Source organism: Seriola aureovittata, chromosome 6 (assembly GCF_021018895.1).
Source record: "Seriola aureovittata isolate HTS-2021-v1 ecotype China chromosome 6, ASM2101889v1, whole genome shotgun sequence".
NCBI classification, from domain to species: Eukaryota; Metazoa; Chordata; class Actinopteri; order Carangiformes; family Carangidae; genus Seriola; species Seriola aureovittata.
In genome coordinates this window covers 4,987,094-5,014,734 of record NC_079369.1, presented here as the reverse complement: position 1 = coordinate 5,014,734, position 27,641 = coordinate 4,987,094, and the positions used below count along the sequence as shown (strand labels likewise).

General features: G+C 41.4%; 1 protein-coding gene across 3 annotated transcripts in view; it reads right to left on the bottom strand.

Moving 5' to 3' along the window:
• LOC130170857 (pre-B-cell leukemia transcription factor 1) overlaps positions 1–26,947 on the bottom strand; it is a 59,605-nt gene extending 32,658 nt beyond the window's left edge. For 2 of the 3 annotated variants that reach the window (XM_056378525.1, XM_056378528.1), the window contains exons 1-2: positions 26,263–26,946; positions 25,215–25,288 (exon numbers count right to left, since the gene is read on the bottom strand). In XM_056378525.1, coding sequence (XP_056234500.1) covers positions 25,215–25,288; positions 26,263–26,450 — 262 coding nt within the window. In that variant the 5' untranslated portion in view covers positions 26,451–26,946. Of the gene's footprint in view, positions 1–25,214; positions 25,289–26,262 lie in introns of all 3 variants that reach the window. The other variant, XM_056378526.1, reaches the window with a different exon arrangement.
• Positions 26,948–27,641: the final 694 nt, after the last annotated feature.

The following is a 27,641-nucleotide window of genomic DNA, read 5'->3' as shown; positions in this document are numbered from 1 at the left end:
AGGATAGGTGCCACGGAGGAAATGGTAATGCCAAATCTCTACTGGTGGGCACATCTCTACTGTTGCACGGTGCTATATACCATCAAATTGCCCAACCTTACACTGAAGTTGTAATAAAGCAGAACTATCCTCTTAAAATCGTACTTGTTCATGACATCTAACTAAATAAAAATACATTCAGTGGTTATTATTATGACACTGTTTCTTGTATTCCAACGTTGCTGCTCAGTTTTGACATTGCAGTGTAAGAAAACTATACTTTCAACACTTCCACTGTGAGGCACGAGCCGTAACGAGCAGCAGCTCCTGCGTTAATGAGGACTGAGGTAAATCTGGGAGAGATTTAGACCCTCTACTACTCTCTGTCTCCTCACATAAGCAGAAGGCTGTTCTTTCTGTTGGCAGAGCTGTGATCTGAATACCTCTGCCTTCATAAAAGATTCAGGCCTTATTGACTCCCTACTTTGGTTTCCCCGCAGAGCCTACCTCCACGGCTCCTTTTAAATTCTGCTCTCGTGGCTGAGGATGCACACCTGCCTCAGGAAAAAAGTCTCCGGCTTAACAGGGAGCTTTTATAGCCTTCCCTGAACCACGTCTAGATCGTATCATTCTGTGTGCGAGAAATGTACATCTTGGCTCAGAGTATCGTTGGAAGATGACCCTGGAAATAAAAATAAAATCCTGTATGTCTGTTAAAACTGAAATAATAAACATCAACACCAGCTCTGCACTGCTGTATAGTTAAATTTACTAATCACTCCGCTGTTACTGACTTACAGGGTCAGCTGGGGATTATTGGCAGTATAAAATGCCACATCACATCTGTTATGCTAAATATTGATATATCATGTTCCTTTTATCTCAGCATCTGTTACCTGCTCTTTACTACACATCATTACCGACTGACTGCAGCATTAAAGCCACACAGGCTGAGCTCATCTGTCTCTTATACAATATTTCAAACACAACCTACACAAAAGGGCACAAAGTCTAATAAATTCCTCATTTTATATACTGCCCCCAGATTTCTAAGTCCTGTCCAATAAAGTTTTAAATGTCATGAAGGACCTATAATATAGACAGTATAAACCAGAGCCAAGAAAACCATACACTGCTCTGTCCCTTATCTTTTTATCCAATAAAGTTTTATATCTTTGAATCAACTATAAAATGGTTTGGAAACTGTCAACAAGGGGATAATTGGCTGACTTTATTGTTATGGGGATATGTCCCAATGGGCTCATTTCACTTTTCTGACAGAGAATGAGAGAACTGTATACAAAACAACATACAGTAGTCAATAAGTCTGTGTAGTTTCTAATCAAATCATTCACATACATTTAGTTTTGTATGTGTCTTTAAGTGAAAAGGCAAGCAAAAATCAGACATGATCCATAATGACAAGATACCCTCTGATTGTGTAAAAAAAAAGAGTAAATAACACCCCAAAGAAATGTTGTATTCAAACAGCACAGCGTTTTCTTGACCTCTACAAGCAGCACTGACCTTCTGCCGTGGATTTCCGAGTTGCGACAAACTGGTCAAACAAACAAAAGCAGACCAGCATCTCCAAGGCGCAGCATTTCACACTTGGGTAGAGGCAGAGGACAGGCCTTTAATGACACACAGTCCAGTCACCTAGAATGAACACGCAGCGCTGGAAATAGACCGGAAACTCTGCCTCCACGCGGGCCAGAAACCTGGTGATGCCTGCCTGCCTGCCAAAAAAATCCTGCCACTGCAGAGAGAGACAAACCCCCCCAACCACGTCTCAATCACACAGACCAAACATGATCGAAGCATGTTATTCAATGAGTTATAACACCATCGCAGAGTCAAGTGCACACGTGCTGCCGCGCACTTCAGTCAGTTGATGTGCCGTTGTGTGCAGCGACCGACAAAACACTTTCTGTACAACAAAACCCTCATCAGAGCCGAGAGAATATTTCTGTTGTGGGTGAATTTGTTCCCTCAAATGACGAGGAGGAAGTTGAATTTACAGTTACAATAAATCCAAGGATGCAGTTAGCAATACGCCTGGGAAATTTTGCAATACAATTGCCAATACCTGTGTTTTTGTTTTTTTCAATACCTTCCTTTGAGGAATATAAACATGTTTTTTAATGGTTTTTTTTTTTTTTTTTTTTTTTTTATTTAACAAAAGTTCAACCATTTACAGCTCTGCTCTGAAATAGAACCCTCAAAGAATTCAAGTAACAACAAGGATTCATCCCTTGAAAAAAAAACAACAAAACGGAACATAAAATTAGAAAACTGGAAGGACAAAACATATGCAAAGTATGTAGTAGTAGTATGTCAAACATGTTAACATATTGGGTGCCTTTCCAGCTCCATCCACAAGCAGGCAATGAAAGCAAATTACAATAAGCTGAAACAATAAGCTGATTACTGATTAATCAATTGACATGAAAGCCAAAGTCTTAATTGTGAGGGTTTGCTGCTGAATATCTTTGATTTTTGGACTGATGGTCAGACAAAAAGGCCATCACCTTGGAGGGATTGTGGTGGACATTTTTCACTGTTTGTGACATTTTATAAACCAAACGAAATGAAAATAATTGCTAGATGCAAACCTAAAGTACACAGCACATACCACTGAATAACAGTGAGATGTCTCTATAAGTTATAATGGCTGCGCTGTTATATGAATGACTGGATGTTACCCACACAGCTGCGAATACATGAGTGATTGTGGAGCATGAATGAAACAGCTGATGCCAATCAGCTCACACAAGCACAACTTCAGTGCTCTTCTCAAATACAAGCAGTTGTACAAGAACCCTGCAGGAAATAAAATACTTTAAAACAAAAAAAAATCAAAGAATATAAAAGGCAAGATATTCAAGGCCAGCTCTTGGTACTCTGCTCTTGGACATGTTTTGGTCAGTGTAAAAAAAAAAGTATTGAACTTCCCTGCCAAGCCCTCATATACACTTGTTTTTAGGATTTCGATTTGAATCACTACCGCCTTCGACGTTTCTACACATTTAACATGACATATAGGTCACTTCTATGGTATTAATACTGAGCGCTTTTCATATTGATTGTGCTTCTTTGCCAGTGGAAACAACATGGCAGGTTTGCTGCTTGGTGACAGACCATTTCATACATAAAGTAACTCACCTGTGCCTCTGTGCAGACACTCCTAGTATTGAATTCCACCTCCAAAAATGGATTCGCCTCCTCCAGCACTAAATTCCCTGGCTTCCACCAGTCTGCTATGACAAAGGGAGTAAAGGCAAGCAGCACTGGGGTTAAGGCTCTGGTCTCCTAATGAGCTTCTCTGTTCCAGTATGTTGCATAAACCCATTACCTCCCAGCACATTACCTCATTCATTTCTTATATGTGGATAGCTTCCCTCTCCCAAGAGCATGGCATTTCAGACACGGATCGCAGTATACTGTATGCACACATGTCTGTGTGTCTATAATGTTTCTATTTCACACAGCCATTGAATTGACCCTGAGATATCAGGCAAGCACTGAGGAAAAAGAAAAAAGAAACTCTGCTGGCAGGAGATCTATTGTTCAGAGAAAAGAGAGAGAAAAACAGAAAGCAAGGAGGAAAGAAAATGTCTCCCCTCACAGTAGTATTATCTCAGTATGTGGCAACTATTGCAGGGTAGGATGAAAGACGCAGGTGGTAGTGAGCTCCACCATGCCTCAAGCTAATCTGCAGACGCAGTCGAGGATGATGCTGTCCCCAGATTCTCTCGAGTACAGTAAATTCTCACATAAACGCAGGGATTCAAATACTGGGGTTTCAGGCGATAGAGTTCCCCCCATGTAATGGCTCACATAGTAAATTCTGAATAATGAACAATCCCATACCATTTATATCAGCAGTATATTCACTCATTATGTCTTTGCTTTGCCTCTACTTTGCAGTTTTTTTGATCAACTACTCTGACAGACGTTGCACATTAAATGCTACCTGGAGGAAGGATTTTGCTCCTTGAGCTGCTGGAACTCTTTTAATGTGACGTATCTGAGCAGAAAATGTTAAGTTTCATTGACAGCAGCTTAACCATAATTGAAAAAACAGCAAAGTGAAACTAACTCAAATCTTTTTCTTTTAATGTGAAGCATCCGAGCAGGAAGTGTTGCATTTTCAACAGTAGCTTAACAACAATAAAGAAAAGGGTCTACTGTTCTTTGACCCACTGGAAGGATTTCAATGTGACATTGATCTGAGAAGGACATGTGGGGCTTTGTTCACAATATCTTGCACTGTGTCTACACAGAAGGCTAGTTCTGTCTGCATTTGATAATAATTAAAATAATTCACTGTTTTCCACAAGAGCTGACTGTAACAAAAAGGATCACAAATGAAAACACAGATAGTATGGTCCACATCACTATTCACAAGCATGTGGGGCACACTCTGGCCCGCACTTCAAACAATCAAATCAAACAATCAAAGACACAATTGGCTTTCATGTAACAAACCACTGTAAAGAATGTTGTGTTGATTGATGGTGGATGGTGAATAAATCTTGTCAATTATCAATTAGGCCACACTAATCCTCTGTCTTTTCCCAACCAGAGAATATTTATGTTCATGGAAGACAATATTAAATTACTGCGACAGCAGTTGCTGTTCACAGCAGCTTCACATGTGCCGCAAACTGAGGACATACGTGTTAGCTCGCACTCACAGAGGAATTTATTCAAATTCACTGACACCTTAGTCGGAAATCGGTTGGGCCTTAATTTCAGCTCGGTGTCAAAACACTTTATTTTGTCACCATAAATCAATAGTGATCCCAGAAACAATGGGCCTATTTCTCAAGCAGGTCATTCCACACTGCGGAGAGAGACTGTGGCTCTGAATAAAGTACTCAATATGGCACGAGTGTTTACATGGATATCAATATTTAATCAGAGTTAAAGGCAGCTACAATTCACAGAGACAATGGATGGAGTTTACATGGAGTGCCATTGCCATCAGCCAAACAATTTGTGGAGTTTGAATAACTTCCTTGGCACTTAAATGAAAAAATAAACAATGACATCCAATCAAGGCCAAGTGGGACTCTGCACCCTGAGCCTGTAAACAATAACTAAATCTTCTTACATTACGAGTGATGATAAGAAGAACGTGAGATCCTGTCTCGTGTTAAGTTGATTCATCACTCATTTCTTCCACTTCTATGGCAACCAGCGCCGAGGACACCAATGGCTGTTGTTGATGTTATTGTTTGTCAGGCTGAGTCAATAAGTAACGTTTCAATCCGAGCCATTTGGACTTCATTAGAGCTCCGACCACAGCCCTCACACATCAATCAAAGGAAACATTGTGAGCAAATGTGTCTCCTGTTATAATTGGACGCAGGCCTTTTTTCTATCACACAGTGACAGTGTATGCAGTGCTGGAAAACTGTAATGCAACCCACAGTGAATCATTCTGTTTGAAGAGGGAATGTCTTCAATATGAAATCCATATGAATGTTTCAAAACCTCCTCCAAGTTTCCATTTAAAAAAAAGAAGAATCTTCTAATAAATTGCCGTAGAAAATTGTCACCATCTTTCTCTTCCTTCAGGGGATGGATATGAAGCTTGGCTAGGCTACTGTCCTCTGCATGTGGCTTCCTTCTCTCCTCTTCCAAGGCTATGTTAAAACAAAGCATCAAAATCCTAGCTTTAATAATTGAGGGAGAAACTGCAGGGTACTCTGCTCATGCCTTCTTGATGTGAAGAGTCCTTAAAAGATGCATGGATGCCTCCCCAGAGGGAGATGGAAGGGCTTCGTGGAGCCGAGGCTCTGTACACTTAAAGATTATGTGTGCATTCGCTAGAGCAAGATGACCAGAAAAATGCTCAGAGGACCATTATTCTCCGCAGAGTGGTTTGAGGGATGGGCACCAAGCTGATAAGATACTATCAATATTCATGCTTCTAAATCAATTATATTCCCAAGTACTTCAAATGCAAATCATTTGGCAAGCGAGACATTTTCAGAGTGACTCTGCAGACTGCAATAATTGAATGCGGGATATACAAAGCTAGGTAAACAAGCACTTACACAGACTTAGCTTAAGAGGAAGAGCGATAAGGATTCCAGTAAACATAAACGTGTCAGCTGTTTACAGCAAGCTCATTCACGGGTTTCTAGTTTACTCCGGCAGCCCGGCTGGAGCTCAGGCTGTGCCTTTAAAATGTAATCTCTGACTCAGATGTATCGCTTTCTCCTCACCCCGCCATTAAGGCTAGGGCCTAAATTATTGATCCCCTGCCTTCATCAGCATAGCAGTCACGTCCGAGCACAGGGGATCTAACTCTGGCTGTGTCCCCACGCTCCAGCCACTGAAATAATTAGGAGGAGTTCTCATTAAGGGAGAATGAAAGGTTGAGAAAGAGAGGAGGGGAGAGCAGCCTGAGGGGCATTCTGGGTGTTTAATGTCTTCCCCTGGGCCTCGAGATCATTCTGATCAAATCCTGAGGCTGTGTCTGAAGACGACAGGCCGTGCTGTAGGAAAATACACACGCTGTGTGGACACACAAATAATACATCAAGACATCAAGAGAGAGGAGCGATGCATAAATAAAGATGCTGCACTGTGCAACCAAATTAATAATAAATTGTTAGGATTGGGATCAATAGCATCGGTGCATAACCTCAGCTGTATAAATAAAGCAAAGAGGCGACTATAACCGCATATGTTTAGCAAATGTAGTGGAGCAGTCCCTGCTTGTTTTATTTCAGCCGCTGAGGGAATCCACAGGGCTTTGGTGCCCCAAGGTAGTTTCCTTCTTAATGCTTAGTGAATCATACAGCCAAAAATTCTACACTGTGTCAGTATGTGTGTGTGTGTGTGTGTGTGTGTGTGTGTGTGTGTGTGTGTGTTTGGGCTGTGCATGAAATGCAAAATGTTGACTCTGAACAGAAAGGTTCAAAGTTAGGAAAAAAAAAAAAAGAATAAAATGACAATGGCGGCATAACGAATATTTGATTTGTAACTATTTATGGAAGCCGAAGACATTTTAGAAAGTCGCTGCCAGGAATAACAATATGCTATATGTGCATAAACACCTTTGATTTCAACCAGTCCACGATTCATGACTAAATTAGACCAAAGAACCAGGAATATGGAGATTTCCTCATTCATTTTTCAAGATAAGAGTACACTACAGAGAAACTGCATTGTCATGTCTCTCTGCAGAAGGAAACACATACAGCAGAACCTGTAAACTGAGTTTGCAAAGGAACCAACTGAGGAATTTGCATGCTACAGTTACATTCGTGCCAAAATGGCTTTTGCAATGACTAGTGAAGTCCATGAATCTTTTTGTCACATTGTGCTTTCACTGTCGGCTCGCCTCACGCTGCGACTCCTGAGCTTCCTAAGTAGCTCAGTGTCGAGGCCACACCCCTCGTTAGTGGGGAGGGTTCATTATGCAAATGATCCTGCTGGAGCGGTATCAACGAGGCGCACGCTCCGTTATCATTTTCTGCCGCCGGGGCTCTTCTTCTCCCCGATCGCTCATACGGAATCATGGCCTAATAGCATCCCATTAACATAATTGCCAGCACAACTAGTGTTCCGTGTCTCAGAGCCACTCTGCTGCTCTGCCAGCCGAAAAAGAGAGAAGAGGATGAGTGAGGGTGAGGATAAGAAGGAGGGGGGTTGAAAAAAATTTAATTAAGCCAACGCACTGGCCACTCCCTCTCACAGTAAATGTCTGTTTTCTTTTTCTTTTCTTTTTTTTCCAAAGAGGAGAGGGCAGCGCTTTTGTTTTCAAGAGACCTTGAGAGTCTCCCTGCGCTCCTGAGAAGCAGGCGAGGTGCTCAATATTCCACTGATGAGCTCACAGCAGACGCCAGAATCATGTCCAAACCTAGTCTGCCAGGCAAAATAAAATCCCCATTATTTTTTAATTAATTCTTAATTAAAATATATTACAGCGCCGATTCTGCAAATCTCTCCTAATGTGAAAATGCGGCCCATTCAAGCATATTTACACATCTTTAATTAACGCAGCACATTCTTTCAGTCTAACAAGCCGTGGACTTCTGAGTGCCAAGGTGGTCCAAAACACGGCGGCGACTGTGGAGCCTGCAGAGATGCTGGGGAGGGCGGCCCTTCAGACACTCACATAAGACATAAGAGTGCCATTGCGGCCCCCTAAGGAAACTCCACAGGACTCTTTTGTGGATGTGGACTGACGGGTGTACAGTCAGTCAGTCCATTAAGGCACTGCAGCATCAGCTACAGCAGTAAGGGGAAATAGTTGCAGCAGAAAGCTATAATCATGTGCTGCGCTCCTCCTGCATGCTGCCATTACCACGCCCCCAGCTCTCTCGCTGCACAGCCACCCGTGTTGCTCTGATGAATTGATTGACACCATTTTCCATCTTCCGGTGCTGTCAGAGAAAGAGAGTGAGCCACACAGGGAGGCCTGTTTCTCTGACACTCCAGCAGCAGCACGGTGGTCACCTCTGAAGGTGCTCCGCTGGTAAGTGGACGTATACTGTACAACACAGCACTGGCCTCACATAACCCTGAAACACACCATGTATCATTAAGTAGAGCAAAAGGATTGGTGCAAGTGCTATTTCAACAAAAGCATGCTGACTGTGTTGTGTTTTAATGTAAACACGATCACATTCCGATAGATACATTTTCCCATTAACTTCAAATACTCCTTGTACAGGCTCCATCAGTGTGAGGTGAATGTAAGAAATCTGCTCTCCCACTGCAGCCTCACAGCTCAATAACGCGTCTGGCCTCGTTACGCTAATCACAATGACAACTAAATAAGCACAATTAGCAGTCACCCAGGCATCCTCACCGCTGCTGATATCATTCCCCAAATTATCCCGAGATCCCAAATGTTAAAAGTAACAATTCTTCATCAAGTGAAGATAATCACACATCATAAACCAAAGGGAAGGTTAAAGCGGCGTATCAACATCAGAAAGCAGCTCTTGTATCACAGGATCAAACTCATTTCAACAGCAGAGAGGTGTTTTGTTGTTGACAAATTTTTTTTTAAGTGGAAGATTAAAAGTTCATTTTGTTAATTTGTTCACAATGGTCAGGAAATCAACACTCGCCGCTTAAAACAAATCACTGTTCCAAACACAATAAATAATGCAACGGGGGGGGGACATACACACATATATACAAGAGCAGCTCCTCTCTCTTTTCCCAGGCTGTTTTAATTTGACACCTTGAGCTGGGGTAACTAGGTGGGGAGTGAGGAGCCGCAGAGGAATTCATTAGCCGCGCCACTGCAGGGTCCTGGCTCGGAGCGTTAATGACATTGGAGGATAGGGAAACGAGACAGCCCAGACGCAAAATGAAATAAACATGAGGACTGTCAGTTCTGACAGCACCAGCAAAGGGGACAGAGTCATTTGGGCCAGAGACCTTCAGCCTGTAAGATCAGACCAGACGGCTTATGGACCAAAACAATATTAGTGTGGGAGCACAATCATCCTCACCAGGCCCTTAGATTCACACTGACAGACATTGTGTGTGTGTGTGTGTGTGTGTGTGTGTGTGTGTGTGTGTGTGTGTGTGTGTGTGTGTGTGTGTGTGTGTGTGTGTGTGTGTGTGTGCATGGGCATTGATCTTTCTGGGCTTCACTCTTCATATCATTAAAAATATCCATCACTTGGCGCTCCTGCAGCATTCAGATACATGACTGCAATTAAATTATTAATGTCACAGCTCCCCCCCTCCATACAAACTGCACTCTTAATGTGGCTGCTGAAAGACATTAAATATACAGCAATCTTTGTCTGGCTTCACCGTGGATCAATTTAGATGACTACAAAAATAACACAGGAGAAAATAGCGATGCTAGCCACAGAGTATGAAGACACGGGGACAGGAGAGAGGGAAAAGGGTACATTAGTCATTTGGCTTTCACTATTTCATGTCATTTCTTTGAATAAAAATGTCATGCACTGGCAGGTAGAACAGCAGCAGAATATGGATAAATTTGCTTCTAAACTGATGCAACTTGAGCATCTCTCTCTTGCTCTCCCTCTTTGTCTCTTCGCTAGAGACGCAGCACCATTTTGAAATGCATCGCTATGTGTAGCTAGGTGCAGCTAACAGCACTTTTTTAACTTGTAACCATATCTATAATCTGTGCTTTGTATTTTTGTGCCACTACTACGTTCCTGTATATATCCTATATGCATATCTACCAGACATCAGCCTTAGGGCTCTCAGTAAGAAAACAGACCTTTGCCTAGATTAACACACTAACACTATAGACTTACTTGGCCTGGTATGACCAGTGCTTGCTAATGTCAACTAGTGTTATAACACTTTAGATAGAGTAATTTGAGATTACTCAGTTCATTAACTTTATGAATCTTCTCTGCTTGTGTCGTGACATACAGGTGCTGATGATAACTGTGATATCTGAAAAAATAAATATTGGTATTGTGATTGTGTTAATAACAGACATATAAAATATCGTGATAGCAGACATTAGGCCTTGAGGATCTTTTGTTTATCAGTTCATTTCATTGCCTTTTCACTATCCATTCAGTGCAATTATTCTTTTTGTGTGCCTTCGTACAGTTATGGTTACAGACTCTGGCTTCACCTCCATACACTCATATTTCACTCTAATTGAAGTTAAAGATGAATTTAACTGATAGCTTTACATTTATTTATTCATTCAAATGTTCTAAAGATATTGTAATAATATCATTATTATGAATTGTTCATTTTGGCCATAATAATTGTGCAGTGAAAATCTGATATTGTGACAGCCATAGCGTGTGCTACTGTTACAACATGTTTTAGCATTCACCAGTATTTTCATGGGAGACTTTTATTGTGAAGCAGCTTTAGGAAATGTAATGTACTATACTTGTAACTGAGATTAGTGGCCCTTTGTTTTGCCATTCCATGGCTCAATAAAAAATGGGCTACACAGCAAAATATGGACATTAATGGCACATTTGAGGTTCAGCTTTTTCTTTGATTTTTATTTGAGTCAGTTTTAAGTGTAACTGATGAATTGCAAAAGAAGAAGACGGAAGCATGGTTTGAATGATCATGGTTGCTCTCATACTGTAGCTTGGCGCAGTGTGAGTATCCCTTGCCATATGAAAAAAAAGCCAGTAGAAGGAAGTCTAGTACCATTACCCTGCATCTGTCTTGAATAAGAGCTGAATTTTCAGAGGAGTTACACAGGAAAACAAGCTAACATCCTCATGAAATTCCTGATGCCTGAGTCCTTGGGGCTGACGATTTACAGCCAGAATATAATGAGTCAGATCCCTTCATGGTTGCTTTTGTACAATTAGAAAAAGAGTGTTGTCAGCTAAAAGACGTGGACTCTATACAAAGAAACAACAATGCATACAAAAGAACAAGTAACTCTTCCCGAGCACGACTGAGTATGGTCTGTGTTTGTAAGGCCTCTTCATGAGAGCCTTTCATCCCTGCTCCTCAAAGGACACAATAAAGCTGTCAGTCAGTGTGTCAGTCAGTCAGGACGCAGCCCCTGTCTGTAATGCTCTTGGACTGGGACAGTCTCCTCTGGTGGAAGCTCCATATCTGACATGAGTGCTCTCACACGCTGATGAAGCTCCAGTCTCTTGTGATATGGCGGCCGAGAATGGGTGGCAGAGATGACCCTTCTTTCCAAGTTGCTCAGTTTCAAATATGTGGCCCCATCGCAGCAGGCATCTGCCTGAACGAGAGAGGGGGGGAGAGGGGGGCAGTGGGTTGCTGACACCTGTCTCTCCTAGGACGAGCCCGCCTTTGTGACGTGGGGTAGTCCGGGTTGGCTGTCGGGACAGGCCCGAGACAGATATGACAGGGCCGCTGACAAGGGCCAGGCTGCACGCTGGGAGCAACGCTGCAGTCCAACGCAAACAAGACTTCTGCTCTCTTCAGTGGGCCTGCAGTGAGACCTGCAGCTGGCAGCTGAGAAGCCTCAGTCAGTGTGCACTGAAAGCAACGCTGTGAGCCACTGGCCTCTCAACAATGCTAATCACTGTTGCATGGATGGACCTCCAAAACACAAACACAGAAAATCAAATGCAGCTTTAACTGTATGTTAGTGGCAAAAGACACCGTGCTTGCCTAAGACTTCAAACTCAGCAGACACAGCAGAGTGCTCTCCTCTGCGCTGAATCTGTTCATTATGTCAACCTTGCTTGGCACGCTCATATTTCTGAGCCCCATTCCAAAGCAGACGCCTCCTAATTGTTATCGGGTCTGTGTTGAGACAGTCTGAGAAAGGAGACACTGATTAAAACTCCCCCAGAGCTGATGAGACTTCTCACAAATAGCTGCAGAGCCCAACATGTTATGGATGTCTACGTACAGTGGAGGGTGTGGAGGCATGGGCAGAGCAACTCGACTTGCTCTCTGACCACAGTTAGAACAATATGACAAATTGGCCTAGTTTTCCTTTTAATTAATCATGCCTCGCTGACAGCTACCTGTGCCACACATCATCATTAGTCAAGAGGAGAGGAAGCCCCAGCCACATATGATAAGAGAGGAGGATACACCTCATTAACTAATTTCCCCCCATTTATTTTTTTACAGCAACAAAGCAATCAGAGAAAGAATATTTACACCTGCATCTTCATGACTGTTAGTGAGCTGATTTACCACGTTTCAGGATAGGACTGGGCAATATACCGATTTATACAGTACAACCAGATGATACAAATTTGTCAACTGTCACAGATTGTGCTGTATACCATTTAAACCAATAGTCTAATAACAGTGCTTAGACCACTGATTTATCTTGTGACTCCAGCCCCAAGCTGGGAACTAGTATATTGGACCATTGGGGGCAATGCTGCAAATAAATGAGCAGAGCTGCTTTATGGCAATATCCAATTCTTATATGATTTCTACAGCAATGAGATGAAGAACCTGGATTTCACAGGCCCTTAATTTGTGGGATTAGCCAAAAAAAAGACATTTTCTGTCTCATTATTTTTATCCATATCCAAAATTCAAATAAGCATGCAGGTGAAATTTGTTTTTATTTATGGTTTGAAGCTAATTGCAGTTCATTTCAATCTTTCATTTTCATAGTTTATGCCATTATTCCTTAGTTAGTGGCTGACAATTCTTGATGTGGCAACATCACTAAAAAGAAACCTGGTAGTTTAAGACAAACCGCCCCCCCCCCCCCCCCCCCGGTTAGTAAAAACTGTTGACAGCAGTTGTGCATTCACAGTTTTCCTGTGCAATGACGAATTATTCGCAACATTTCAGGTGCGTTGACTTCCATTTTACCTCCAATTGGTCTGGTCTGAGCAATTATTTTGGTGAGCTTAATGCTATAGCTGATGGAAATGATGCGTAAATCTATGAGGTAAAAAATCCGAGTTGTAATAAACTGAAATTATTTGAAGCATTTAACCCAAATCAATTATTTGAACCATCATCTGTTTGGCTCCCTTCAGCGTCATTCAGCCTGAAAGGATGAATTTAATTAAAGGGTAACACACTGTCCACAGACTGCTCCACAGAAATGCACATGTGTGACAACAAAAGTCATTGTTCCAGTCCCTCGCTGAGAACTGATGCTGCCTTTCAGGGCTCGGGAAGTCTGCAGATGATTGACAGCTCCATCTTTACAGGGGCCATCCAACATAGAAGCAGAAAGACAGAGGCCATCCCCGCCCACTGAGCCGAGTGCGCTTGGAGATGAGATAAAAAATAAATAAAAGCAAAATCAACCTTCTAAAAGACAAACGAGAGAAGCGTGACGCCTCTCACAGATTCTCATTTATGTTCAACAATACTGATCTTAGGCAACTCCTAACTGCATTTATTTATATATCACGGTCAGCTCAGCTTTTTACCTTTCATGCAGGCATTAACAACTATCAATATGTTGCTTAATGCAAAGTGTTTGGTCGTGTCTTAAAAGGGGATAATTACCAGCTTCATATGACAATAAACACCTCGTTACATCCAGGATCTTGTATCCAGGATGTGGTAGGTACAAATACACACACCTGAATATTGCCAGGAGAGGATATCTGAGGTGAGGTAGACTACATGCATGTGGAGAGAGGGTTGATGGATATCATCTAAAACATGAAAATAGCTGGTAGGGTAATAGCCTTGCTGAACTCACACAAATAAATGTTCCACAGCCTGTGCTGACATAGTTAAAAATGAAGAGAAATGTGGCAATGTAAAATTCTCTACAAGCTGTTAATATTTCATGAGTAGCCGCTCTGACACTGTCAGTATATACCTAATTTGTATGGCATACAAGGAGAGGGAAGTTAAAGGCTGGAGAAGGGAGGAAAAAGAAGGGGAAGAGAGGGTGGATAGAAGTGGAAGAAATAGGAGACATAAGATAAAGGTGGAAAAGTGCCTCCAAAAAGACTTCAACATGTGCCGAGCGGGCTGACAGTGAATTTTTTGGAAGTCAGCATGGTACAAAGAACATTTGAAATGGCCCATTTAACAGCACTGTACTCCACTCCCAGCCGATGCCACCATTTGCATACTTCATATCAGATGAAGATGGATGGTGAAAATCAATGTCACTGAGATGAGCGTTTTATCAAGGTTACGCTATCCTCCAAACTCCTAAAACCTCTTTATCTCATCTCTGTTGTCGGAATATTAACTTATCAACACAATCTCTTTACAGCAGAGGCAGGAGCACTGTGAATTTATCAGCAGCAATAGCAATGACAGGATGGCCAACTGGCTTTTAGAGCTGCAACTATTGTCTATTAATCTCCCCATTTTTTTTTTTTTTTTGGTTACCTGATTAATTGATTCATCTATAAAGTGTCCAAAAATAGTTAAAAGTGCCCATCACAATTTCCTAGAGCCCACAGTGATGCTTTTAAATTGTTTATCTTGTCTGGACAACTGCTCAAAACCCGAACATGTTCACTTTACAGTTTTATCAAACAGGGAAAAGCAGCAAATCCTCACATTTGAGACGCTGTCTGGTAATTTTGGCTGATCAATGACTGAATGCTTCATTGAAATAAATTTTTTAACTGCTTTATTTGTCTACTGTTCCATCAGTGCTGGTACTGCAGGGTGTGATCCAAAGCATGCCATTGTGAGAATGACCCCCTTTAACCTCCCTGTGCCCATCAAAGGTGGGATCAACATTGCTTACAGGCTTCTCATTTAAGAAAATATGAGCTGTATCAACATTTATTTTGTGAGTTATATTGCATTCACACAGTCAAACAGCTTATACTCCAGCCCCAGAGCAGAACCTGTAGTCACATAAGGTAGATATATAGATAGATATAGAAATTAGCTCCTTTTCTTGTGCAACATATTTATAGCAGTTTGTTACTAATCAAACTCAGAAAACAGTGTGTAGCTCTTACAAAATAAGACAAATTGATTATATTAGAGTGAATAAAGGATTTCATTTTGTTGCAGCTACATAGCAATCGAGACCAGCAACTAATACTAGTAAGTAACAGTCAGAATCCCTCAGTTACACGTTTAAGCACACAATCAGTGTGTAATTACTCAGGACATTAAGGGTTAAACAGCGTCCTGATGGTGAAATGATAATGTTAGCCTAGTTAGCACAGCAGCTATACGGCGAGATTGGGAGCTGCCAAAAGGATGTTAATGGATGTTAATTTAGATGATATGTTTTTCAATTTTCAGACATGACTTACATAGCAGCCACCAGTATGATTCCACTTTTCAACATAACGACGATGATTAAAAAAATGAAGTATCACAGTAATGTAGCTATTATCGCTAAATGTGAATTATGGTAGCTGGTCTGGTTTTCTAGATACAGGTGAATTCTCGAGCTCTTTGAAGTTGACTTCAAGCAAAAACACTGATTGAAGTATTTGTCAGTGGCGCAGCCCTGCATGGTGAAAAGGGATGTACCTTCTTTGATCTGTTTCTTCTTTATGATTTTAATCATTTCTCAAAAATTCTCATCAAAAACAAAACACTCTTCTATGTCTCACGTATTATGTCTGATGTCATTTTATGTCATTTTACTATTTGTTGGATGTGCAATCAGTACAAACTTTTTTTGTTTATTTTCCAACTCAGACAGAGCAGTGACCCATTGGAAAAGTATTAATGGGCCCATTTCACCACCCCCTAGACAATCCTGGCTCAAACACTGTTCAAATCACAACCCTGGCTCTGCACTCCATGTTTAGTGAAACATCATTATACCTCTCTTGATGTCAGGCTACAGAATCCTTCCCTTTGTCTGCATGATTAGCTACTGGTTCCTCATTATGGAGGTGAGGACTGAACTTCCATTTGAAGCCTTTGTGAATCCCACCTTTACTTCAGTCCACTAGTCATAAAAATGTCATGGCAGCTATAGAGCACACAGGCCACCCTGAGTTCTAACAGGAATCACACGGTCAGGGCCAAATCCAGCAAGGCAGATACAGCCAGTGGTTACAGTCTGGAGGTCGGTGAGGAATCTCTGCATATGACTTTCCACATGCTCACCCATTTCAACCTCCTTGACATCAGTCTGAAAGTGACTTCAACCAAGAGCACAGCCTCTGTTTACTCTCCTGGTGTAATGTTGCACCGCAGGGAGAAAATGACAGACCATTTATAAAACAGGAAGAGGAGCTAACTACAGTGAGCATAAGCTATTTCTGGAGGAGGATGTCTGCAAATAACAAAGAGCTGTCAACATCTTACAGGTCCACAGTGAAGTAAAATCACTTAAAAAAATAAATAAAAGACTACGCCAATGCAGAGAAACTCCAGGTTTTGTGTCTGATCCCACCTGCTGTGACCCCTGCTGAGGCTGCAGACGATCACACACCACGCTTTAAGTTCCCCACCATGTCGCTGGTGTCGGCGCTGGGATGGTGTCCAAAACCACAATACATTTCTGTTATGGAACATTTGTTTCCTTTCAGGGGGGCGCAGGGCCCCAACATGCTCCTTCTACATTTTTCTGTCCTGCCACATTGCATGACAGTTTATTTTGGGAAGCGCAGGTTGGCACCTGAGACACAAAGCTGACAAAGCACTCGATGTCACTTCAATGAGGCCAGTTGGTTCCATGACAATGCCTCTGGCCATGCAATCCTACAAGATGGACAACTCTGCGCTGAATATCTTGGCAAAGTAGGAAAAGAGGCATCAGCTGTTTGCACAATTTCATCTTCGGAGAGAACAAAAGCAACACACAAACTCTAAATCTGAAGAGGGTTCCACCTCAGATAACTGGACGTTAATAAAATCTGAACTGCTGTGATGGACTGTTTGCCAGTTCAGGGTGTTTCCCTGGCTCCCACCCAATGTATGCTGGGAATAGGTCCAGCACATCCAGCTCCCTAAATAGGAACAAGTGGGTAAGACAATAGCTGGATGAATGACAATGTGAAAGTATGTAAAAATAAACAGAAGAAGTCATGATCCACACATTTTCTGAGGGGACGGATATCCTACTGATCACACTGTCACCTTTAAAAAAAACAATCACACATAGTTTATTTGAATTAATTTGGATGTTCATACTCACTGCCTCGCTTGAGTGACAAGCTAACGTTACTGTTTTTAATCATGATTTCTTTTCATCTGTGGTGTTGAATGCAAAATGTTTCCTTCCATGACCTCTCAGATTGTTTTTGGTCTCATTATTATCCATTCAGCACAGAACTACTCTTCTTCATCTTATGTTAGCATATAGAACAACAACAGCCTAGTTACCTGACAGGACAACACAACAGGTCAGACAGATTGACATTTTAAGTATATGGTACACTCTGTTGTGTTTATACTGTGAAATTTGAATTCAAACTGATTTTTTACAGAACAAATATTTGTTTTTTTCCCCCCAAATTCCAAAAGAAAAGTGACCTTTCAGAATAATTTATATCAATAATATTTGTCCAAGAACCAGGAAATGAGTAAGGAAATTATTTAAGGCTTGTGGGTTCCTAAAATAAAGACAAAATACTATTTTTTAACAAAAAAATGTAAAAGTATTTCCCTATAAGAGTGGTTTAAAGGACCAAGCCACACAATTGAAGAATTCCCTACTGTATGTTAGGGCTATAATAAGATACAGTGAAACGTTACAATGGCGCAGTAACGCAGATGTATATCATTTGTTTATCGTGTATTATATCCAAAGATTTGTTCCGTCTCCATTCGCTTTAATTCATGATGTGTATATCAGCACAAAATCTTAAATCAAAAGATAAGACAAACATCTGTTTCTACCACACAGGGTGAATAAATACTAACACACATCACAGTCCCAGCAGTGACAGGAATGACAACACTGATGTTCTCTTAACATAATCACAGAGGATGTGACTCAGTAATGCAGTCCTTCTCTGTATAAGCAACTACGCTTCCTGTAAATTTACAGTTCGGATATAGACACTGTTTAATTTTAGGTATATTTCTTCCTAATTGTGCATCTGAGTGTGTTTTTATTGGAGCTGGTGGAATGACAAAGAGATGAGTAGCAGCAGAGGAATTGTGGCTTGCATTAGCTTGGCCAATTACGGGGCTTCGCGGGACGCTTAATGTTGCTCTGTGAAGAAGGCTGCTGATGAAGATGAGAGAGAGGAGTCAGCAGATCTGTGGATGCCAGTACTGCCATTCACTGACATCTAAAGGAAATGTACGACACGTAGCTCTGATTGGGACTGGAGTTGAACATTGTGTAATTTAAGGATGAGTCATACGGTCGGTCGGTGGTCACTTTGTCTGATAGCAGGACATTGGAATTCAGTTTCCCACCAGGGGGAAATATAAAATGCTGCTTTCCAGAAAATGAAGTGCTAAACACACTACCTGACGCACACACTACCAGCGAATGCATATCCTGTTTCTTATAATGCAGTGGCGACTGAGTGCAGATAAGATTACTGACTGGAATGACTTGCCTCAAAAATACAGATGGACAAAAACCTGTGTGCACACACTCACACACAAATACCCCCACACACAAATACCCCCCCACACACACACACACACACTTGTACAGTAAAGTGACAGAGCAACTGCTTTGCTGTGTTAAATATCAGATGCAAATGAAAAGAGAAAATCTATCATGACTGTAATGTGGCCTGATAGGAGGGGGCGCACTCTCCTCTGAGGAGCCGAGCGGTGTGAGGAGGGTGATGTATGGAGGAGCTGGATGAGAGGTGAAAAGCGTAGCGAGACGGACGAAGGGAGGGGGGGGGATTGCCGGGAGGGAAGGGAGGGGGTAGTGGGGGGCCATGCAGTCCTGCCAGACTCCTGAGAGCCCAGGGCAAAAGTGGAATAAATGTTGATTAGTGTTGATTTTGTCCAACGAGCACCCGGCAACTGACAGTGGGACTAAGCTGCAGCGAAAGGGAACCATTAATCTTGGTCTGGTTTAAGTAGTGTATATTAATTTGTGTCATTTCCACTACGTGGAGAGAGGCCTCTCTCTCTCTCTCTCTCTCTTTTCTTTCTCCCTCCCTCCAGTATTTGAAAGCTGTGGCAGCTGAGCCTCTTTCATGGTGAACATACAGTGGAAGCCTGGAGGTGGCGTCTGCAAGTAGCAGCAGGGGAGAGTGGAGGAAATGAGATTCCAAACACTACATTATGGAAAATGAACTCCTGGGGGGTTGGTATGGCAACCACATTCAAATGTGCCATTGCATGTTCAATTTAACGTGCATAACAAATTTGCAGACTTGATTAAATTCGTAACATATTAAGGAGGCTGGTATAAAAAAAGGCCGACCGAACCTGCAGGGACTGAGATTGCACAGAGAGCCTTGAACGAGGTAACAGTGATATTTAAGCAATCGTTTCTCAGCGTTGAGCAGAGGAGTCGGCATTCAGGTAAAAGATTGAGGCCTGCGCTCTTTTACAAGTCTGCTTGGATCTCGCCTTCATTCTGTAATCTCCACACTGGCAGGGCTGCTCCGAGCGAAATGTAATTTTACTACAAACTGCATTTCTAGTGGCCTTCGCAAGAGAGGGAAAAAATCATTCATCAATTCAGGAAATTCTGAAAATATCTATAGTTAAAAATACAAAAACGATGTAGTGCTGCTGCTTCCTTTTCACAGGGATGAGTGGAGACTTTCATGGCAGAGAAACTTGTCCCGAGAAAAAAAAAAAAAGCTCACTTTCCTTCTACATGTGATGTCAGCGTTAATTACCAAATCACAGCACACTAAGATTTCTATAATTAAGCTCCTTAATATGATTAACATGTATCAATTAGGCGACTGACAATTTGCATAATGTATAATGTAACCACATTGTTCTATACTGTAATGGTATTAACACACCATTTACAATGCTGTCACTCACTGATGATTCTGTGATTATGATTCTGCATCAAATACAATAAAGAAAAGTCTTGTGCGTGCCTTATCCTGGTAAATCAGAACACATTTTTCTCCAGTTGTCTACATTCTTGGAGCAGAGTTAGACTCCAGTTCTTCCTCTTTTTCTCTCAGTGGATGATTAAGCAGAGAGACTGGGGAAACAGCTGTGGTGGCGAGCTTGGCATTTCTCTCTCCCTGAATGCTGCTGTATCAGCATCGAGGAGGAAGGATAAGAGGGAGACAAAAGCTGCACGTATCAGAGTCGTCTCCGTGCGTCCGCTGAGAGACACGCACGAGAGGGGAGGCGCAGCCCTGTGACACGACGCTCGCTATCACGGCAGATGTCTACTTCGCCATGAAAGACAGAGAAGGTTACATGCACTGTTACTACCTCCATGGTTTACACCTGGAGTGACTCCCAAATCTGGCTCTTTAGCAGTTACATCGAGTTGAGATGCACCCATTAGCAAACGTGATACTAGAAAAGAAATTCCTTTTATTGTGTATCAAACCAAAGATTAGTCGATTGATCAAGTAGTTTAATGAAAGATAACTAATCAGCAACTGTCACTTAGTCACAGTCCAAGCAACAGTGCCAAACGTTCTCCACTTCCAGCCTCTTAAATGTCAGGATTTGATGCTTTTCTGACTCTTACATGAGTCACATGACAGAGAACTGAACTTTTTGGGGCTTCAGGCTTTTGGTTTGCCAAAAAAGTCTGAAGAAAAATTTTGAAATTTTCGGTGTGAAGATTTGTGATTCTTCACTAGTTTTGCACAGTTTACAGACCAAAAGAAATCACATCCACAAAATAATTGATTTATAATGAATAAGGAAAATAATTGTTGATTGCAGTTGCTGCGATGATGTCGATGGAAAATTAATCAGCAAATATTTAGAAAATTGACTAAAAACTTGATGGTGATGATAGTGAAAATAATTTTTAGTTGCAGCTCTAGTTTTGTCCAACCAATAAAATGATTCAGTTTACAATGATGTCAAAGAGCCTGGACCCAGAGAATCTGCGTTTCTGCTGCATAAACAATTTATAAATGATTAATCACTTATCAAAACTTGTGCCAACTCATTGTCTGTCAATCAGCTTAATCAGTTAATCGAGCCCTACACCAGACTGTGTTATGTTTTGATGTTGAGACTGTACCTGATCACCATGAGGGCTGCTCCAAAGTGTTTACACAGCGACGTGCAGGGCTGAGCCGAGATCAGCCTCTGTAATACAAATAGGCAGATGCCAAGCAGCTGAATGGACTGACAAGTCAATGTAGTGTAGGCTTCCATACACCTTCCATAATCAGACCTCTGGCTCAGTTCATCCTGTCAAACACTGCTCGGCTGCCCTCTGTAAAACACCCTATTTTCACCCTTCAAAAAATAACATTACATCACTCGGCCAGTCATTTTTATAAATGGAGGATCCCCTAGGCTTGAAACCTTACACTATACAAACACGGGCCACAAGAAAGCCGGCCTTTTATTGAGGTTGAGGGGAAAAAAATTAAAAAGCAGCACATTTACTAAGCAGCTCAGTCGAGGAGTGGTTTTGTTTGACACTGCTGGAGATTTATGATGCTGGTGAAGTGTTTACAGAGGTCAAGGCTGCTCATTTTCCAAATCAGTTTGTCAAGCATTTGCTTATCTAAAGAAGCCTTTTCATCAATCATAAAAAAAAGTGATGGTGAAGACACAAAGAAAACAATCCACCTGAAAAATATCAATGATAGATAAATAGACCGTGTATACATAAAAAATGATTTACCAGCCTGTTAACTTTGAGAATTCAGTTAGTGAAAGGTTAAAGCTTCATGGTCCAATAGCAGAGGAGTCAAAGTGTTTGGATATATTTTTGGAAAGTCTCTGTGAGAATTTCTCCAAACAGAGCACACACCGCTGTTGCCAGGACGAGCACTAACAGACAAACCCCTGCTGCTTTTACCTATGCTCCACATTTCGGACACATATGAGTAGTATAATCAATATGTTTTATATATTTCCTGCTTCGTCTCTACTTAAGACTGAAGTTATGTCACACACACGCGTGTACGCACACACACGCAGGCACAGTGTCTGCAAACCAGCATTCCTTTGAAGTAAAAAAGACAACCCAAATATGCCTGGAATGAAACTGGGTAAAGACGAAGCCGATGTCTGTCAAAAAAAAAAAAAAAAAAAAAAAAAGAAACAAAACAAAAAAAAGAGCCATTGGTTTAAATAAAGTGTTCCTTCCTTCTCCTTTCCTCCCGGGTGTCGCTGCACTGTTGTGCCTTTTTATACTGCACAATCTTTCTGTTGGCCGTCCCTCATTTCATCCCAGTAAAAATACACAGAGTAGGTCAGAAGTTCAGGCCCTAGATCAACACTGGCATTGTGTCCTGCAGGTGCTGTCAGCCGCTCTGGGGACGGCCAGAGATGGAAAATATACACAAGCAAACAAGCAGCTCTGTGGATACACGCTGTGTCTGCACTCACATGGTACTAGGGACACGAAGTTACAGTGGCTGAAGCTGCCCGTCTACACACACACACACACACACACACACACACACACACACACACTCTCTGAAATATTTAAAAGTGGAAGTGGGAAAATTTTGGCTGCTGGTACAAAAGGAGGAGACAGAAAGTTGCTTCAGGTTGGTTTCCTTCAGTGCTTCTGTACTGAAATAATGACAACAACACAAAATGAGAACCAAGCATTTTGTGAAATGGCAAAGTAAATTACAGCTAATGTGTATAATCCATTAAATCTATAATTAAGTTTCAGCCATTTCAAACAAAGTTGCATCATTTATTCTTTCATTTTAAGCTGCAGTCAAACAGAAAGAAAAACCTGAAAGACAACTGGCTTCTTTCATTTACACAGTATCAACTTCTAAGCTACAAATATGATGATACTTAAAACTTTCCAAAATTAGAAAAATCAAATAGCAATTTACTTTTCTTTCCACTGACCATCACGACTTCAAATGTAATTTTTATAAACTAAACTAGAAATAAGAAAACTTAAATTAAATTTTTTTAACATTTTATAACCGTTCTCAGTCACTTCATGGTTTAAATCAGTTTTAAAAGGAGATTTGACCACTAGATGGAGCAACGAGCTCCGACTTTTTCTAGTAAATAAAACAAACAAAATCCAAGTGGAAGTGAACTTTATAATGTTCTGAGCTCACCAGCAAAGTAAAATACTATTTCAAGTATGAATACTTATTAATTACCTAGCTCAAATCCAGTGCTCTGAGTTTGAAGAATGTAACTAATGAAAAACGTGACATTGGCATCAAGACTTTTTTTTTTTTATGTTTACGTGAAATTAAGATTTTTCGACTTTTTAAAACTCCATGTTTACTTTACACTAAACCTGTCGAAGTTTTGACAGTGACAAAACATAATGTGTAAAGCATAATTACTCTTAGCTGTAGTGTTCATGATGACTTTTACATTGTGGCAACAAGCATATAAATAATTTTTGCCTATAGTAAATTTGAAGTGAATACCTGGATTAGAGAAACAGTATAAATGTGAAAGGTTTCTCTCTAAAACTAGCAACTATTGAAAGTTGACAAACACAAGACAAGCACCAGATCTCCTGTGTAAAGCTCCATAAGCTGCACCTTGTATTTATAGGTTGCCAGCTGAAAGAGAAAAGAATGGGTGTGCAGGCAGGAAGAGGTCCAAGTTACTTTGTACTCTCAGCAGAGTCGAACTTTGGATGAACTCCGAGAAGCGCCAGGGAGTAAAACACTATGCATAACTGTGTCACTCCCCCTCCAAAAAAACCTACCAAGACAACAAAAAAGAAGAGCAAGCCAGCAGGCTTCAAAAGGCCCCCCCTGCTCTCTCCTGAGGCACTGGCCGATTCAAGATAAATTGTTGGGCTTGGGGGTAGGCAGCGAGGTGAACTTCAATGAAAACCTCAATGAAAACATCCATGAAAGCACCAAGCGAGGGTGGGATCACACAAACGAGAAAACAACACACACAGCGCCACACATTGCCGCCACAAAGGTCAAGTATGAGCAAGTGCAACTTTTGGAGACAATGACAACAATATCGTCTTCATCCTCCATCCATTCCGTTTGATTTCATGCACTAATGAGTATGAAACACACAAAAAGCGCTTTGGCAACTAAATAGCTCAACAGTGTAAGTTCTGAAGAGTCCTACAGCACATCAGTCTACAGACAGGAAAATAAAAGATGAGATGCACGCTATCAGTCTGAAGTGCACTGAATTCTATCTATGCCAATTTCAAAAATGTCACGGGGAAAATGATTTGGAAACATGACTTACGCCTCCTATGTTACATTATTTCTCTCCTAGCAATTATTCTGCTGACATGCGCTCTCACAACTGCTTTAATAGAGAGACACAATACAGAATAGAAAGAGACGTATTCACTAGACTTGACAGTTAACTCACAAGGGGAGACATCAACGTGCTTGTGACAATTTTTTGCTCAATACTCTCTATTATTCCACAATAGCATCAAAAAAGCTCATTCATATTTTGACACAATAATTGATAAGGACTGCTCGAGGTAATTGTCCACAGTTCCTATTGTGAAATGGTTAAAAACGCTCCGACTTTACAGCTACAGGAGGAAACACATGTCTTACATGTCACTGAAATTTATATGGTGAATTGTGTTGTGACTGAACATCCAACATCAGGTCCTCCAAAGTGAATTTGAGTCTGAATAACAAATTTGCCTTTAATGACACTGCTCTTATTTTAGCTACATGTTCCATTATTAACAATACTGTATTCACTATTGTATTGATTCAACCTGGTGAAGGAGACTCGCAGTATTTCTTGCAGACAGTGTGGAGACAAAAGCAGTGCAGTGTTTTGTGTTGAGCTTCTGCTAGAGTGTAGTGCAGAATTAAATATGATCTTACCTGTTTTTTCTTTGATTTCACACAACACATTGAAAAGAGCTGGCTTCATTCTGTGACAGTTCAGAGCGTGTTTCCTGAAAACAGAGAAGTTGCCTCATTAGCAAACTGCCGAAACATGTATTACATCTTATACTTACTCAACCTCCCAATCACTGGACAACAATAAAGACTGCAGTTATATTAACAGTTATAATTCATCTTTTAGATTCGTGCTACAGTGCAATTACAGGGACAAATAATACAACTATTTTCAAATATCTTCATAACACCTGTATATGTACAAATGTGCTCCAGCTTCATTATTGTAACATATATTTTACTTTATACAAAAATAACTGATAAAAAAACATTTCATTTAGCTTTAATAGCTACTGTTCTGTGATTATAAAAATTGTATATATGACCAAATATCTCTATAAAACAAAACACACTCATATGTAGGATTTTGTGTTACTCACTTGCAGCTTCACTGAACTTAATGTGGATTAGACAAGATGGATGAAATCTTGAATTATGTATCACAACTAAGAAAGTTGCATTGCATTCGCCTCCACGCTGTAAACAAGCTGTCACTCGGTCGTTTCGTTTGATATTTAAAAATAAATAAAAAATTTAAAAAATCAGCCTGTCAGGCTACATTCCTGTCGACTTGTCAATAAATGCACCTTGACTTTATGAAAGTGATTTAAAAATACTAAGTGAGCCGAGTGAGCTGGCAGGCCACAGTAACAAACACCATGTTCACACACTTTTATTTTCTCCTTAAAGGAGCGCGGTTGTCGAGTTATTTAAATGTGAAGCAAACTAGTGATTTGAAGGCATGCCATCGTTGTTTTCCACTGTTCGCTTTTGCACAAGGAAGTGCAATGCCCTTACATTATAGCTCCATCTACACTGCGCTGTATTTAATAAAGTTGTCGTTTTTAATATATATATTTATTTTTCTTTCCTTTTCGTTTCTTTTTTTTTTTTTTTTAATAATTTTTCAATCTAGTTTTCCACCGCCGCCACCACCTCCTCCTGACAGTGAGTTGGAGCAGATCTTTACCTGGCTTGGGCTTCGTCCAGACTTTGATCTGTGATGGTCATAATTTGCTGTAAAATGTCTCCAATGTCCTGTTTTCTCCCGTCGCCGTCCGTTCCTCCGGTGCCTTCCTGCATATGCTGCGGCAGGCCGGGGTGCCCTGCCATGCCTACCCCCGTGTGAGAGTGCATCAACCTCGGCTGCTCGTCCATCTCTTCTTCCCTCTATCTAATTCTCTGTGACGCTCTCGCTGCTGAAATCCTGCAAAAATACATAAAAGAAAAAAAAAGGAAGGTGGGAAAAAAAAAGAATCCCGTTGGTGCTTTAATATTTGCGCCACGCACCCGGTGTTCCTCGCAGATGTATTTTTCTGGCGCTCGCCGAACAGAGAGAGAGGGTATCGGAGGGGAAAGCGGAGAAACGAGCCCTCCCGCTCTCTGGCTGTGTCTCTCTCAGCTGGTCGGAGCTGAATGTGAAATCTGATCTGAACTGCTGCTGCCTTCACTGGAATATGGGTGTGCGTAAAAAGAGATAGGCTGCTGGTTTCTACTACTACCATGAACTAGGATACGTTTTCTTGTGATGTTGCGCAGTGATCCCAAACCACCTCCTTGCCTGCCAAATTACAAAATAGTGGCTGTGAGAAATAAGAAGTGTGGATTTATTTCATTCACTCCATCCTCTTGCTTTTGTCGTGTACAGTACAAGCTGGGCAGGCGGCAGCAATAGCAAAGAGCGTGAGAGTCAGACTCCGCCTACGCGACATGATTGGGAATATAAGACCATTTAGCCCCACCTTGAGGTGCCTCTCGTGAAACGTCGATCACTGCGCTGCAAGGGTGGGATGCAGAGCAAGAGGCTGGGAGATGTGGCTGCTGCCCTTACAAGCGGGGAGACGGTACGGAGTGGCAACACGGTGATGGATAGAGCCTGAACTCCAAATAAATTATAGTGGCTGACACAGGAGGTCTGCTTTAGCCTCCCCTCCTGACCCCCACTGGCCCCACAGGAAACCACTTCATTTCCATGTTGTGCCCTGATAAAGCCTCAGGTACACCAATCAAAAGTATTGTTTGGCCCTTTCATTTGTTAAAATTATTCGATAGATAATGTGGTTAAGGATTTATGTAAGGAAAAACCTCATCCACCGATGAGACACTTAATGAAAAACACCTTAATATTAAATTTTTATAGTATGAAATGAGTCCAACAATCAAAACACTCTTGTTTTGTTGCTGTAGGCAGTGGTACATAGACTTTGTTCATTCAATTTCAGGTATGTTGCAGGGCTCCGCTTGGCTGACTTTGGCAGGGTTCTCCTAATGTAAGGCGGTGACCCATGTTGCGCAGCCAAGCAGCAAGGCCTGAGTGTGTCTGGCCAGGCTGAAAAGTGCCCTTCAGGC